The sequence below is a fragment of the Gymnoscopelus braueri genome, assembly GCF_963280865.1.
Source record: "Gymnoscopelus braueri genome assembly, chromosome: 22".
NCBI lineage: Eukaryota > Metazoa > Chordata > Actinopteri > Myctophiformes > Myctophidae > Gymnoscopelus > Gymnoscopelus braueri.
In genome coordinates this window covers 14,429,972-14,442,333 of record NC_137624.1, presented here as the reverse complement: position 1 = coordinate 14,442,333, position 12,362 = coordinate 14,429,972, and the positions used below count along the sequence as shown (strand labels likewise).

Below are 12,362 nucleotides of genomic sequence, written 5' to 3'. Positions count from 1 at the left end.
AGGATTGGAAGATCGAAAAAGAACAGAAAAAGAAAGCACAGCTCATGGTAACTAATGCTCCACTGGCTAAGAGAAACGATCCGTAGATAGTATAAAACAATTAAAAGATCGCTTTTTGAAACGCTTCCGGTGAAAACGAATGGAATTCTGGGTAATCGAGGACTAGGGAAATTGTATGCAGTGACGGTAGTGACCAGCAGAGGTTGCTAAAAATCGTTATTTGTGATTCTTGCATTGTACAACTTTAACTGCAAGGCATCTTCTTAGCCACCTTTGACACAGCTTAAGATTGTCAAACATCAATATACAGCGTCTTTGTTATTTCTTTGAGAACATCAAAGTTTTATTTGACATGGGCGGGTTATGTAAGAAGTGTTTTTTCTGGACTTTAAAAGAGCTTTCACCATGATTAACCATGATGCACTTCTCTCGAAACTGTCCCATTTTACATTCCCCTCTGCTGGATGAAATTGTTTTTGCCAAACAGGAAAAAAGATGGTTAATGCTGATGTGCTGATTAATGGGCCAATTCAATACATAAATAAATTAAATTAATTGTGGAGAGGCACTTAGAGCTAGCCTGCATTTTCTTTACAATATTTTTTAGAAAGGGATGGATGAAAAAACATCGATGGCTTTCTTTCTTTCTTTCCCAGACACAGTTCAGCATGCAATGTTACCTAGACTACAAAATGAAATGCCTTCATTCAGCATCTGATACTGGCATAAATACACAGGCACACACACGCACGCACGCACACGCACGCGCACACACACACACAGCACAAACGGACAGTAGAAATAATGCTTGACTTGACAACAAGTGCGAAATGTCGCTGCGTTTAATCTAACCTTTGAAACATGGACTGGTACAACGGCTCATTTCTTGTCCAGAGCTCCACTTGTGAAGGGAGTGTAGAGAAGGTGGATTAGCGCCGACAAAGGTCACTAATATAGTCCTCTCTGCAGTGACATGGAGTGGATGGAGTTGTGAATAGAGATCTTTGTTGATAGGATGACTGGTGGGCTTCTACTCACACAGAGAGCCCTGTGGTGGTAATTGCCTCGTCATTGGCAGTCTGGCCATGCCACTGGTTTAAACCACTAGAAACCCACAGATCAATGCACTGGAGGAGCTGATGTCATGCTGATCATCACGTCTCTAATGATATTGCCTAGGTGTAAATGAAATTCACGCACGCACGCACGCACGCACGCACACACACACACACACACACACACACACACTGTGTGTATACATAATACAGTGCTTTAACACGTATATAAACAGTTGTGTGTGTCTGTGTGTGCGTGTGTTTGTGTGTGTGTGTGTGTGTGTGTGTGTGTGTGTGTGTGTGTGTGTGTGTGTGTGTGTGTGTGTGTGGGTGCGAGAGTGTATGTATATACTTGTACATACAATACATACATACTTTACGTACGTACGTGCATACAGTACATACATACTGTACATACATGCACAGCATGTGTATTCGGAATTTCAGGTGCAAATGGTTAGTAAAGACGTATGAACAAGAGTAACGTTATGTTGTTTTAAATTAGGAGTCACAAGCTACAAATGATATGAAAATAGAATGTCCCGGGCTGTTTCATGAAATATGATTTTGTTCTTCCTCTTCTTTCCTCCATATACCCCTCCTTCCGTTCTCTCCTCCTCTCTGTCTCAGACTGGGACCAGACGCCCCAGACAGATGCACCAGTAACTTTGATGCAGTGGCCCAGATACGAGGGGAGGCCTTCTTTTTCAAAGGTACGGAAGCCCCAAAGTATGTAAGAGAGTGAGGGAGGGAGCAAGGAGAAGACCAAATTAACCCTTTTAAGACCGGGAACGCATCTGTGTCATTTTCGATTTCTTTGGCTATTGAAAAATAGCAGATATACAAGCTCATAGCGCGGCAGCTTGTAGATCTGCTATTTATTTATTTTCGTGAAAATGTGTGCAAATCTTTGAATATATATATATTTTTAAAGCGAACATTTGTAACTCAAATCTTTGCTTCTGGGGCTGTCCCTGGAACAAAATATTTTTACTTTTTCATGTCAAGGACCACCCAAAATGATATGTATTTGGCCACGGAACCCCCATCTCTAAATATTTTGTTCCAGGGACCCCCTTACGCAAAGATATGAGTAAATTTTTTTGTTTAAAAAAATATATGTATTCAAAGATTTGCACAAATGTGAAAGATCTTTCGAAAATAGCAGATCTACAAGCTCACAATGTGGCGCAATGTGAGCCTGTAGGTCAGCTATTTTCATACCTTGTACTACAGTATAAAATATAGGGCTTTAGTGGTTAATCAGACTAATCGAAATTAGAATGTGTTCGCGTTGATACATACTTACTTTTTATTATCCAAAAAAAGTGACTTCTCCATTATTTGATGAATCAATAACGATAAAATTATCACTATGAAGATAATTGATGGTTGCAGCCCTGAGGACAAGTCAGAGTGATTGAAATCCCACTATTCCCACTCATTCAAAGGGCGTCTGATAACTTTGAGGCTAAAGATATCTCTCTGTGTCAGTTTGGTTTCATCTCAATTGCCTATTAATCAGAGTACATTTACACAGTGCCGTGTTTTTATATCTACAGAGTAAAATCCTTGTGTTAGTTTAATTCCAGAGAGTGTGGAAATGTAATCAAATGGATCCTTTTAACAAAGTGTTACATCTGAACACTTTCAGAGTTATAAATGTATAAATTAAGGATTTTACTGAGTATGTCTGCCAGCAAGTTTTCTGAGCTTTTTACCGCTGCTTCTTTTCATTGCCTTTAAACCACATTTTAACACAGAGGAGCAGGTCTACCCTTTTAATAACACTTGTCAGGCGGTCCCGTCGCCCCTACAAAGACAAAGACACAAAGTAAAAAAGAACACTTAAGCCCTGGCTAAACGAATCCACCCAGGAATAAAAGACAGACTGTAGGAGGAAAGAACAAGAATGCATGCTTCATCTCTCATTTCATTTCAGCAGATCTCTCAGAATTTTCATTCAAGGTACTAGTCCCAGTTATCACCCCCTCCCCATGTCATTTTAACAATGCCTCACAAAAGATATTTGTTATAAATATTTGTTATAAATAAAATCTAGGATATAAGGCAATAAATCACCCCATAGGAATTTTCAAAGCAATTGAAGGTTCATTATTTTAGCCATGTTGAACCTGTATCATTGTCTCCTTTTTATCTGAATCATATCCCATATAAAATCAACCACGTGCAGCCTTGTACTGACACAGTTAGCCCCAGTGCTTTAATGTGTCATAAACTTTGACCATTTTTACTCAGGTTTTAGAGCTTTACATGGGACAGAAACTGCCCTTCTCAAGGTATCCAATGAGCTCCTTTTAGCAGCCAACAGCGGGGGAGAATGCAATTTGGACACAGCAGATCATACCATTTACTGTAACTGACCATCTAAACCTGGGTTGGCCTCAAGGTCACTGCACTTAGTTGGTTTTATTCTCACCTTCGGTGGTGGAAGAAGTACTTTTTCAGTAGCAATGCCACAATGTAGAAATACTGTTGAAGTTAAAGCCCTGTATTCACAATTTTACTTTAATAAAAGTACAAAAGTATTGGCATCAAAATATACTTTCAACACCAAAGTAAACTCACAACGCATTGTGAACTTGTGGATCGGCTATTTTTGAATAGACAATGCCTAAAATAGGGCTCAATTGGTTAATTATTTGGTTGTTTCGTAATAAAAATCTAACATTGCAAAGTAACTAGTAAGAGTACAATATTTGTCTCCCAGATGTAGTGGAGTAGAAGGTATAAAAAAAATGGAAATACTCAAGTAAAGTAAAAGTACTTCAAAATTGTACTTAAGTACAGTACTTGAGTAAATGTTACTTTCAGCCACTGCTTTCCTTTTAGAAAGAACCTACAAAGCCACCATGGGTAATTACCATAGAGTTATATAAAATCTAGTGAACGGACAACCCTGCCCCACCTATTCATTTCAATGGAGCTGCTCACCCAGCGCATGAAGCACCCAGAAGTACCCTCCTCTTCTTCCGTATTTGGTATTTCATAACAAGGTTTTGGTCAAAGAGCAGGTACACTAGCATTTTATCCCCATTAAGACCTGAGGCCGATTCTACAGTTTTCAGCCGAACAGTTTTCTGAAACACTTATGTTGCTATAATATCAGTGGTGCTCAAACTTTTTCATGTCAAGGACCCCCAAAATGATATGTATTTGGCCGCGGACCCCATCTGAAAATATGTTGTTCCAGGGACCCCCAGAAGCAAAGATTTGAGTTACAAATGTTGGCTTTAAAAAATATATATTCAAAGATTTGCGCAAATGTTCACAATTTTTCAAAAATAGCAGATCTACAAGCTCATGGTGCGGCACTCGGTGCCGCGCTATGAGGTTGTATATCTGCTATTTTTGAATAGCCAAATAAATCTAAAATGACACAGATGCGTTCCCAGGTCTTAATGAGTTAATAGCCGATGTCTTGCAATACCAGATTTAACCACCAGGTTCAACAATCCCCAGTGGTCCCGGGGGCTTGGTAATTACTCATCTTCTACAACTCGCATTATGGTGTACTGGAAGGTGCAATTTTAGGTACTATTTTATCTAATGTGCAATCTAATCTAGTTGATTGTTGAGAGCGAGGCTCAAGCCATCAATGTGACCCCTATACCCCGAGCTCCTGTAAAGCCCCCGCCCAAGGCATCTGCCGTGTCAGCCGGAAAGAAGAAGAGAGAGAAGCTGAAGCAGAACCGTGCTGCGAGGGCACCAGCCAATGGGTGGCCTGCAGGCGGCGAGCAATGGAACAATTGGAATCAACCATACAACGCTGTTCCTACACCAGGGGGGGGTCCGCCGACCTACCCCCATCCATATGCACCGAGGGGACCTCACCAGGGACCCTACCCCAGCCCTCATCCTAACACAGGATTCTATGGGGCGCCCCCTGCCCAATACCAACCCGATACAAGAGGCCAGCAAGGTCCCTATTACTAGGGATTATTGCCACATGTAAAACAATGCTTAGCTAGTTGTTAGCCCTTCAGAGAAATGCTAGCACTATATGACTCAGCTATAAATGTGTTTTCTGCTAGAAATGTTTCTCATGCACTGTCTAGGTAAAACTGATAAAATACTAGACGCTCAAGGTCACGCACCGGCTGCAGCTGTTATGCGTCACTATGGGAACATGTGTACGTGCTTCAAGGGTTGGGAGTTGAGCAGGAGGGAGGGGCGGAGGATGCTATGTACTGACAGTATACTGCCACAAGGGTTTGATGTATTTAACCCACAAGCGCCCAGGTACGGGCAGACTCTTCCTGGACTTTTGCATCTACGACATCTGTTGTCATATACAGCTAACAGCCACCTCGTGGCCTCTTATCTTTTCAATACTTTACTACTCTATATTTGTAACTCATTTCTTAATAAATACTTTTTATTGAACTTCACTTTGTGCGACGACTGCCTCCCCAATGCCTCATTAGCTGAGAAAGATATCCTGGGTTTCTGTCCTTTTCCTGAATTTCTGTGGTAAGATTGGTAACACAATTATTACATTAATAATAGGAGCCAGCCTGTGTTTGAGAGTTCCTCTCTAACTGGCACAGGTGGGGACAGGCCCTGTCCACGGCCTTAGGTTTCATTCTCACGATATTTCCCCAGTGGAGATATATCTGTTGTTTATTACTGAGTAAGACGGTTGGCGCATCCAGTCCATCTCTCAACGAGTGGCTCTCATTTATTTCCTATACAAGCAGGATACAGAGCGCCGCTCACGAGAGATCACTTGGCACCAGCCGCTTAGTGATAACACAGAGCCAAGAGTGAAATTAGGTCTGTACAGTTGATGTTGAAGCACACGCAGATACGACAGCAGTTGTGTCCCGTAGCTGCTGGTGAAAGACGCCTAGGCAATAGTATTGGTCTCCGATCACTGAGTGTTTATTAAATCTTATTCTAGATTTGTGCCTGAGTTCTGAGCAATGTTTAGTCCAATTCTGAGCAATGCAGTCTAGACATTGTCGGAAGCCACTTGTAATCTACCGAGAATAGATCCTCTAGGTTGAACTCAAGAGACAGAGTTTATCCATTCTAGATAAAGCGATAAGTAGGAGTAAGGTAAAAATTCCGGTAACCGGAGAGACTATAGCACATCTCGAAGGGGTTCCGGTGGGGAGTCTGGGTGATTACTGACCCAGGGTCTGATTCCCTCAACATGGCGTCCCTGGGTGGGCACGAGTCCATCATTATCTAGGAGTTACAAGCCGTATATCAGAACTCAGGAAGTATAGCTATTATTACTCTAATTTGTGAGCATAGAGCTAACTTGTACCGGAGGCTGTATCCGCTAGCGTATCTCTCCTAACAGGGTGAAACAGAGGCTGGTATGCGCAACCAGCAGCCACAGGTGGTAAAAACATCTCTGTGAAGGACCAGCATAACTGCTCGAAAGCCACGAGATAAGAGTTAGAGATAATATTACTTATGCGAAAGATTAGCAAAATCCAACCTAGCTAAAAGGATATGGCAACCTCAAGTCCCACTCCCACAGAGGGAGCGAGTAATGAGGATTTTTCCTCCTCATCAGACGAGGAAGAAGGGGACGATCATAGCGATCCTCTCCAAGCCTTTCCTGCCCTGTCACATATTACTGATGCATTTAGGCATTTCCATTTGTGCATTGTAAAATGCCCAAATGCTACCATTGTAGGCCCCCCACCGGGCTGCAATGAAGCCTTCCCTAGTGAAGGGCAAGTACAACTCACTAATGAGGTTATCGGTCGGGGTCGACGCCATGCACTAGCAATGCATCGGCGCTTGGATCAAAGGAAAACCTCAAAGGTGACAGAACCCCGGGCTACAGGTTCCCCAAACGAACCGCCACCCCGGGGGGAAAGAAAGGCCAGAGAGAAAAACACCTCTCAGCCAAAAAACGGGAACAAGGGGGGGAAGCCTCGGAGCCCCACCCCGAAAGCCCAGAGCCCGAAGTCCCAGGGAGAACCCCGGACCACAGGCCGAAAATCATTGGTACCCTACCTCAAGCCAGAGGTATGGGACAAACTCTCAAAGGAGGAGCAAGAAGCGCACCGCGCCAAACGCGTTGCCCTGAAGGCTCCTGTGAGCCTATATATGCTTGCCTATATATTTAAAAAGCGAGAGTAAATACCATTATCTCGATAGATTCAGAATACAGGCCTCTATCAGCGGCACTGGAAATTAATGCTACTGAGAAAGACTGAAAGCTCCTCTGTAATATTGACGGGGAAGAACACCTCGTAGACACAGGAGCTGAAGTCACATTGCATGCTAATATACCAGCTATATGCCCGTATGATATATGTGTGTATATATGTATATACATAGTGTGTATGTATATGTGTATATGTGTGTGTATATATATATGTGTATATGTGTATATGTGCATGTCACTCTTTAATGCCCACTGCTGGAAAGCATGGGATTGAAGGGATAAATAGTGGCTAAGCCTGGTTTGGCGCCTTTATCGGCCCCAAAAGACCTCTTGGCCTTAGCAAAACCGGATGATGAAATCATTATTCAGGTTTAATAAAGGTGCTTCCTATGTTTGCACCTACTGGCTTGCAAGTAGCTATCATATTATGCAGCGTACTGAAGGAGGGACCAGAAATGGAATCCCTCCAGATGAACAATGCAACCTACTTCAAAGCCGAACCAGTAACCAAGGTATTGGAAGATAGGGGAATCCAGGCTCTCTGGTCAGTACCCTATCTAGCTAGTACCAATGGTGTGGCCAAACGCACAGTGCGGGAGGTCAAGGATTTCGCGTGCGTGAGGGGGTGGAGAGTACATAGGACGAACCCCTCCCTCTCCTCAGGTTACACGACACTGTAAACCTAGGAAAAGAGTTGAAGAGGTACGTGCCAGGCACTGACCCCTCTCCTCCTCTCTTTTCCGTAGGTGAAGAAGTGTGGGTGTGCCGCAGACCTGAGGGACGAAATCCTAAGCTGTAGAGTGAGGGACGTGACACTGTGGTAGAAGTGTTGAGTCCACACAGGTTGGTATTACAGGAATTTGGTGTAGTACATACTAAGCAGATTCGCAAAACTCAGTGATTTAGTACTATGGCGTCGAAGCATTCTAAAGCAGAGAATAAGGTTGAGACCCAGAGGTCCCTACCTTTTGCTTTGGAGTGTGCCAACAAGCGGGCACTCTTTGTTATGTCTCCTGGCACCAACGGTAAGGATATCTGGCTAGGGAGAGGCATGGGGACGGCTAAGGAGGCGAAGGGTGGGTTCTTGCCAATAATAGGTTTTGACAAGAAGCCCATAGAGTGGCTGTGGAGACACTCCCCCTGCCTGTGCGCAGTGTGCGACGTGATAGTTGCAGCACAGCGTTGGGCGGGGCAGGGTAAATGCAAGCCAGCTGCAGTTCCGCCAGGGTGGGTGACACAGCTGAGTATGAGGGAGGATGCGACTATTGACCTAGGCCCTAGAGAAGGCCCTAGGGGCTGTCGTATCCTACTCTGTGGCACGTGTTACGTTAACTGGTGTGGCAGAATAGTACTGGCGAGTTATCCGCCCATGAGTAAATCATGGGCCAACAAGTGCCAGTGCGCTTGGACGGGAGATGAGTTGTTCCCATGCCCCCTGCATAAGGGCGCAAAGGTCAACTCTGGCGTTTGTATTACAACGGGAAAAGGTTACCTGCAGAGTGGGATGACCCCGGTTCGAAAGGCCCTGGCCAATAAGGCTGGGATCCAGTTCAAAGGGAGTACGGAGGATTTACACCTCCTGACCCTGTCTGACCTGGAGAAGTCTATCAACTGGTGTTATCCCATTCCTGTGCCTTCCCGTTCCTCTCGCACCCATTGGAAAAAGGGCCGAGAGACCATATGCATCGCCGACACTCCATCACGGCGGATGGTCCTGGGGGCCGACCCCAAAGGCAAATCTGCTGAAAAGATGGTGGGCAAAGCAGTGGTACTGAGCATACAGGCATTAATAAAATGCATGCTGGGGGCTCGTACTGCATTAAGCGTACCGTGTGAGCGTGTGCCGTACCAAGACGATAGTTATAGTCTATCTCACTGGGACTGGTACACTGAACACACTATCTATATGAGGAAGAACCTGACCAGAGAGAGTCTGGTATGGGAAATCCTCGCAAACGATGGCCCGGCCCCCTTCGGTTCTGAGGCTGCCGGGCTGTCATTAGGCTCCTGTATAACCCATGGTAAACACCCTGAAAAGGAAGGATACCAGTGGGTCAGGGCAACCGTGTCAGTGGACGTGGACCCTGAAGGTAATGTGATCTCATTTGGGTTCGGAGTTATTCCCGTGCCCGATAGGACCCTTACACCTAAACTGCCACGGGTTTCATTTGCGGTCCCCTTAGGGGAAAGACAGGTGCAGCCTGATGGATGGGTGGAGGGGACTGAGAGAGGAGGACTATGGCGCAGTCCTTCTTTTCTGTCCTTACGGCGCAGGGCCATAAGGACTTTCGTGAGTGATAGAAAGGATGCGGGAACCTCTTAAGGTAGTCTTGACTGTGACCCTTCTCCCCGCAGGTCTCCAGCGGTGACAAGGGGAGGGGGAGTGCCAGGATGACTGACCGCGCTGATGAGGGGAATGACGGAGGAGATGATACAATCTTTAGAGAAACTTTCCTGGGCCCCAGGACAGGTATTACTCCTCCAGAAATTCCCCGAAAAATCAGTATCACCCGAATGACAGCCAAACTATTAGTAAAAGTCACTTTCACGGCTATGGCTCTGGTGGTGACTTTAGGACTCATAAGGGCCCTGTCGCACCCCCAGACACGGGTGCAATGGGAATATGAGTTTCCCCCTACCCTGAATAACAGGGAAGGGGGGGGTACTGGGTGTCCTTACAATAGTAAGTCCACTGCCATGCATGAGACAGAATAACCCCCAGACACACTGGGAGTTGTGGAAGTCATTCCAAAACGCTGAGAATGGAGGCCTTCCTTTGGACTTAACAAAGCTAGGGCCACCACCCCAGTGTTCTCTTATGGAGAATGACATCGACTGTCACGTCATGAATCCCGAGCACTGTAACTCGCACCTTACATGGCCCGAGCTAACGGAGCAAAGGGAGGAGGAAGTAAAAGGATTGTTAGACTACGAAATAGACTCAATCAGTGTAAACAGGCTACGTGGAGAGGTGGTCCAGAAGCTGAGAACAGTAGAAGGGCCCCGAACCACATATGCTTGTGTGACTGTGACAACACGCTTCCGCTATGAGGGGGACCCAAAGTGGGAACCTTGGGAGGAAGTGTCCAATTGTTCTCTGACCCAAGTCAATCAGACTAAGGCAGTGAAATTGGAAAACGGTCGCAAATTTGTGTCAGTATTGAACCCTGTAACAGTGGAGGTGCATGTTGTAACTACTGTGACGAGATGGCCCATTAGTGAGAAAAGAGAGCTAGATGCTTTCTTAAAGGAAATGGCAAACCTTATGGAGGTTCTAAATATGCTAGATATTCTAGAAAATCCTCAGAGGGATACGCCAATAGCTATTCCTTTGATGGCTGCACCTCTGGTAAAACATGGTTCAAAACAATTGGCCCGGGAAAAGCTAGCCTCAGGGTTCTCTTTATCTCCGGTCAAGAAGTGGTATCCTTGGGTCCTTGCTAAAAAGAAGCCAGGACCCGGAGGATACCGAGCCTACCCACCTGGCTTGCCATGGATTCTTAGAGAAACCTTGGCCGGAGGCCACACTCTGTACACATTCGAAGCTCCCGTTCTCGACCCAGAGCAAGTAAGCAAACTCACCGGCTCCTTTGGGACCCGAGTGATGGATGCTCTCTTGCACTGCGTGGAGGGAGGCCTGAATGAAACAGATAGGCCATGGAGAGACCTGGATAAAACCACGTTTCTCAAAAAGGCGATCCGCGAGGAAGGAACCTTGGTCCCTATGTGCCGTGAGGCCCGGACTATGGGGATCCAACTTGGCGGAAATGGCACAATAGGAGAACCGGCCTCCTGTCGATTCAATTTTAGAGATCGATTAAGGAGGTATAGAATGACGTTGAATAGGGACGGAAATGCACTAAACGATTGGGGCTATTATGCGGGTCTGGGGCTAACCCATGACGAGACACTGCTAATACAGCACTGTTGGCATAAAAACCGCAAGTCAGAGGACGACAAGCTAGTCATGTTCCTACATCAACAATTCGCAGCAATGGTCACGGGTCTCCAGTTATCTACCGAAAGAGTAATCTCCAAGGAGAAGCCCTCCCTCCCCGGGATGTTGCGGGTGTCTCTAGGCAAGATGGCTAGAGACATAGTGCCCCCAACTACGGTGAGGGGGAATACTCTGGAGGAACTACTGGAAAATCACGGCCCTAACCGCGAAAGCAAAAAGGTTCTCCCACCTAAATTACATAAGTCATTAAACCCAATCCATGATTCCCCAGGGGAACTGGATATCCCCCCACCCTTGCTTTTAACCAGGAAGACGAAAGATGGTTACAAAGTAAGGTGGGGCCTGGAGCCCTCTTTTGGGGCGACAGGTGCGGAGTTGGGTGACTACCCGGACACCACCTATGGGTATCCGGGGAAGCAATATTGCACTAAGGAAAACTGGATGTGGTGCTACCAGGTAGATTCGTTTCCCCAAACCCATGTGGACGAAGCCACATCCGCGATGGTGGATCTGGTATCCACTAGGAGAATAACCCACGTCAATAACCAGACCTGGGTGACCTGGGGAACACAGCCACTAGGCATAACACAGACTTTTGGCCAAAGTATGGACAAAATTCTGGATTGGTACTACGTTGCGCGTAATCCACCCCCCCAGCCGGGGGCTTGGGCTAACATGCACTGGTATGACGCTCCTATAGCTGCGACGCCTTTAGATGGAAAGAGGTGGAGGGCTGTACATGGAGATCTAGGCACAGAGTACCTAGATCCCAACTACCCTCGTAATATAGGAGCCCCATTAGTGGTGCTTAACTGTCACCGCACTTCACCTGCCGGCCCTTTGGGTAAGCGCTTGGCAACGGTTAATTGGCAAGGAAGGACCCTAAAATGTGGAAACTCAATGAATATCAATGAGGAGGTCTACGTGAAGGGGTACCCCTACTTTTTCCCGCCTTCAGCGTACCTTCTGAATAGATGGAGCTATGCTAATTCCCGATTTTGCAATGACCGAGATCGGACTAGGCGAGAAAAACAATTATATGATTGCAATAGTTACAATAAGTATGCTGCAATCACTGGACAGTGTGCCAGAGCCACCTTCGATTACCAATCTCCCTGGCAGGGCCCTTCCTCCTACCTACAGGAGGGGGGTTCGGTCACGGCTCCTGGCGAAGGATGGACCACTAAGCAATTCT

At 45.9% G+C, this 12,362-nt stretch overlaps 1 protein-coding gene across 1 annotated transcript in view; it reads left to right on the top strand.

The window, feature by feature from the left end:
• LOC308078654 (matrix metalloproteinase-17-like) overlaps window positions 1–12,362 on the top strand; it is a 126,333-nt gene that overhangs the window by 98,269 nt on the left and 15,702 nt on the right. Inside the window, 1 exon segment of the mRNA XM_080419917.1 lies at window positions 1,686–1,768. Coding sequence (XP_080276043.1) covers window positions 1,686–1,768 — 83 coding nt within the window.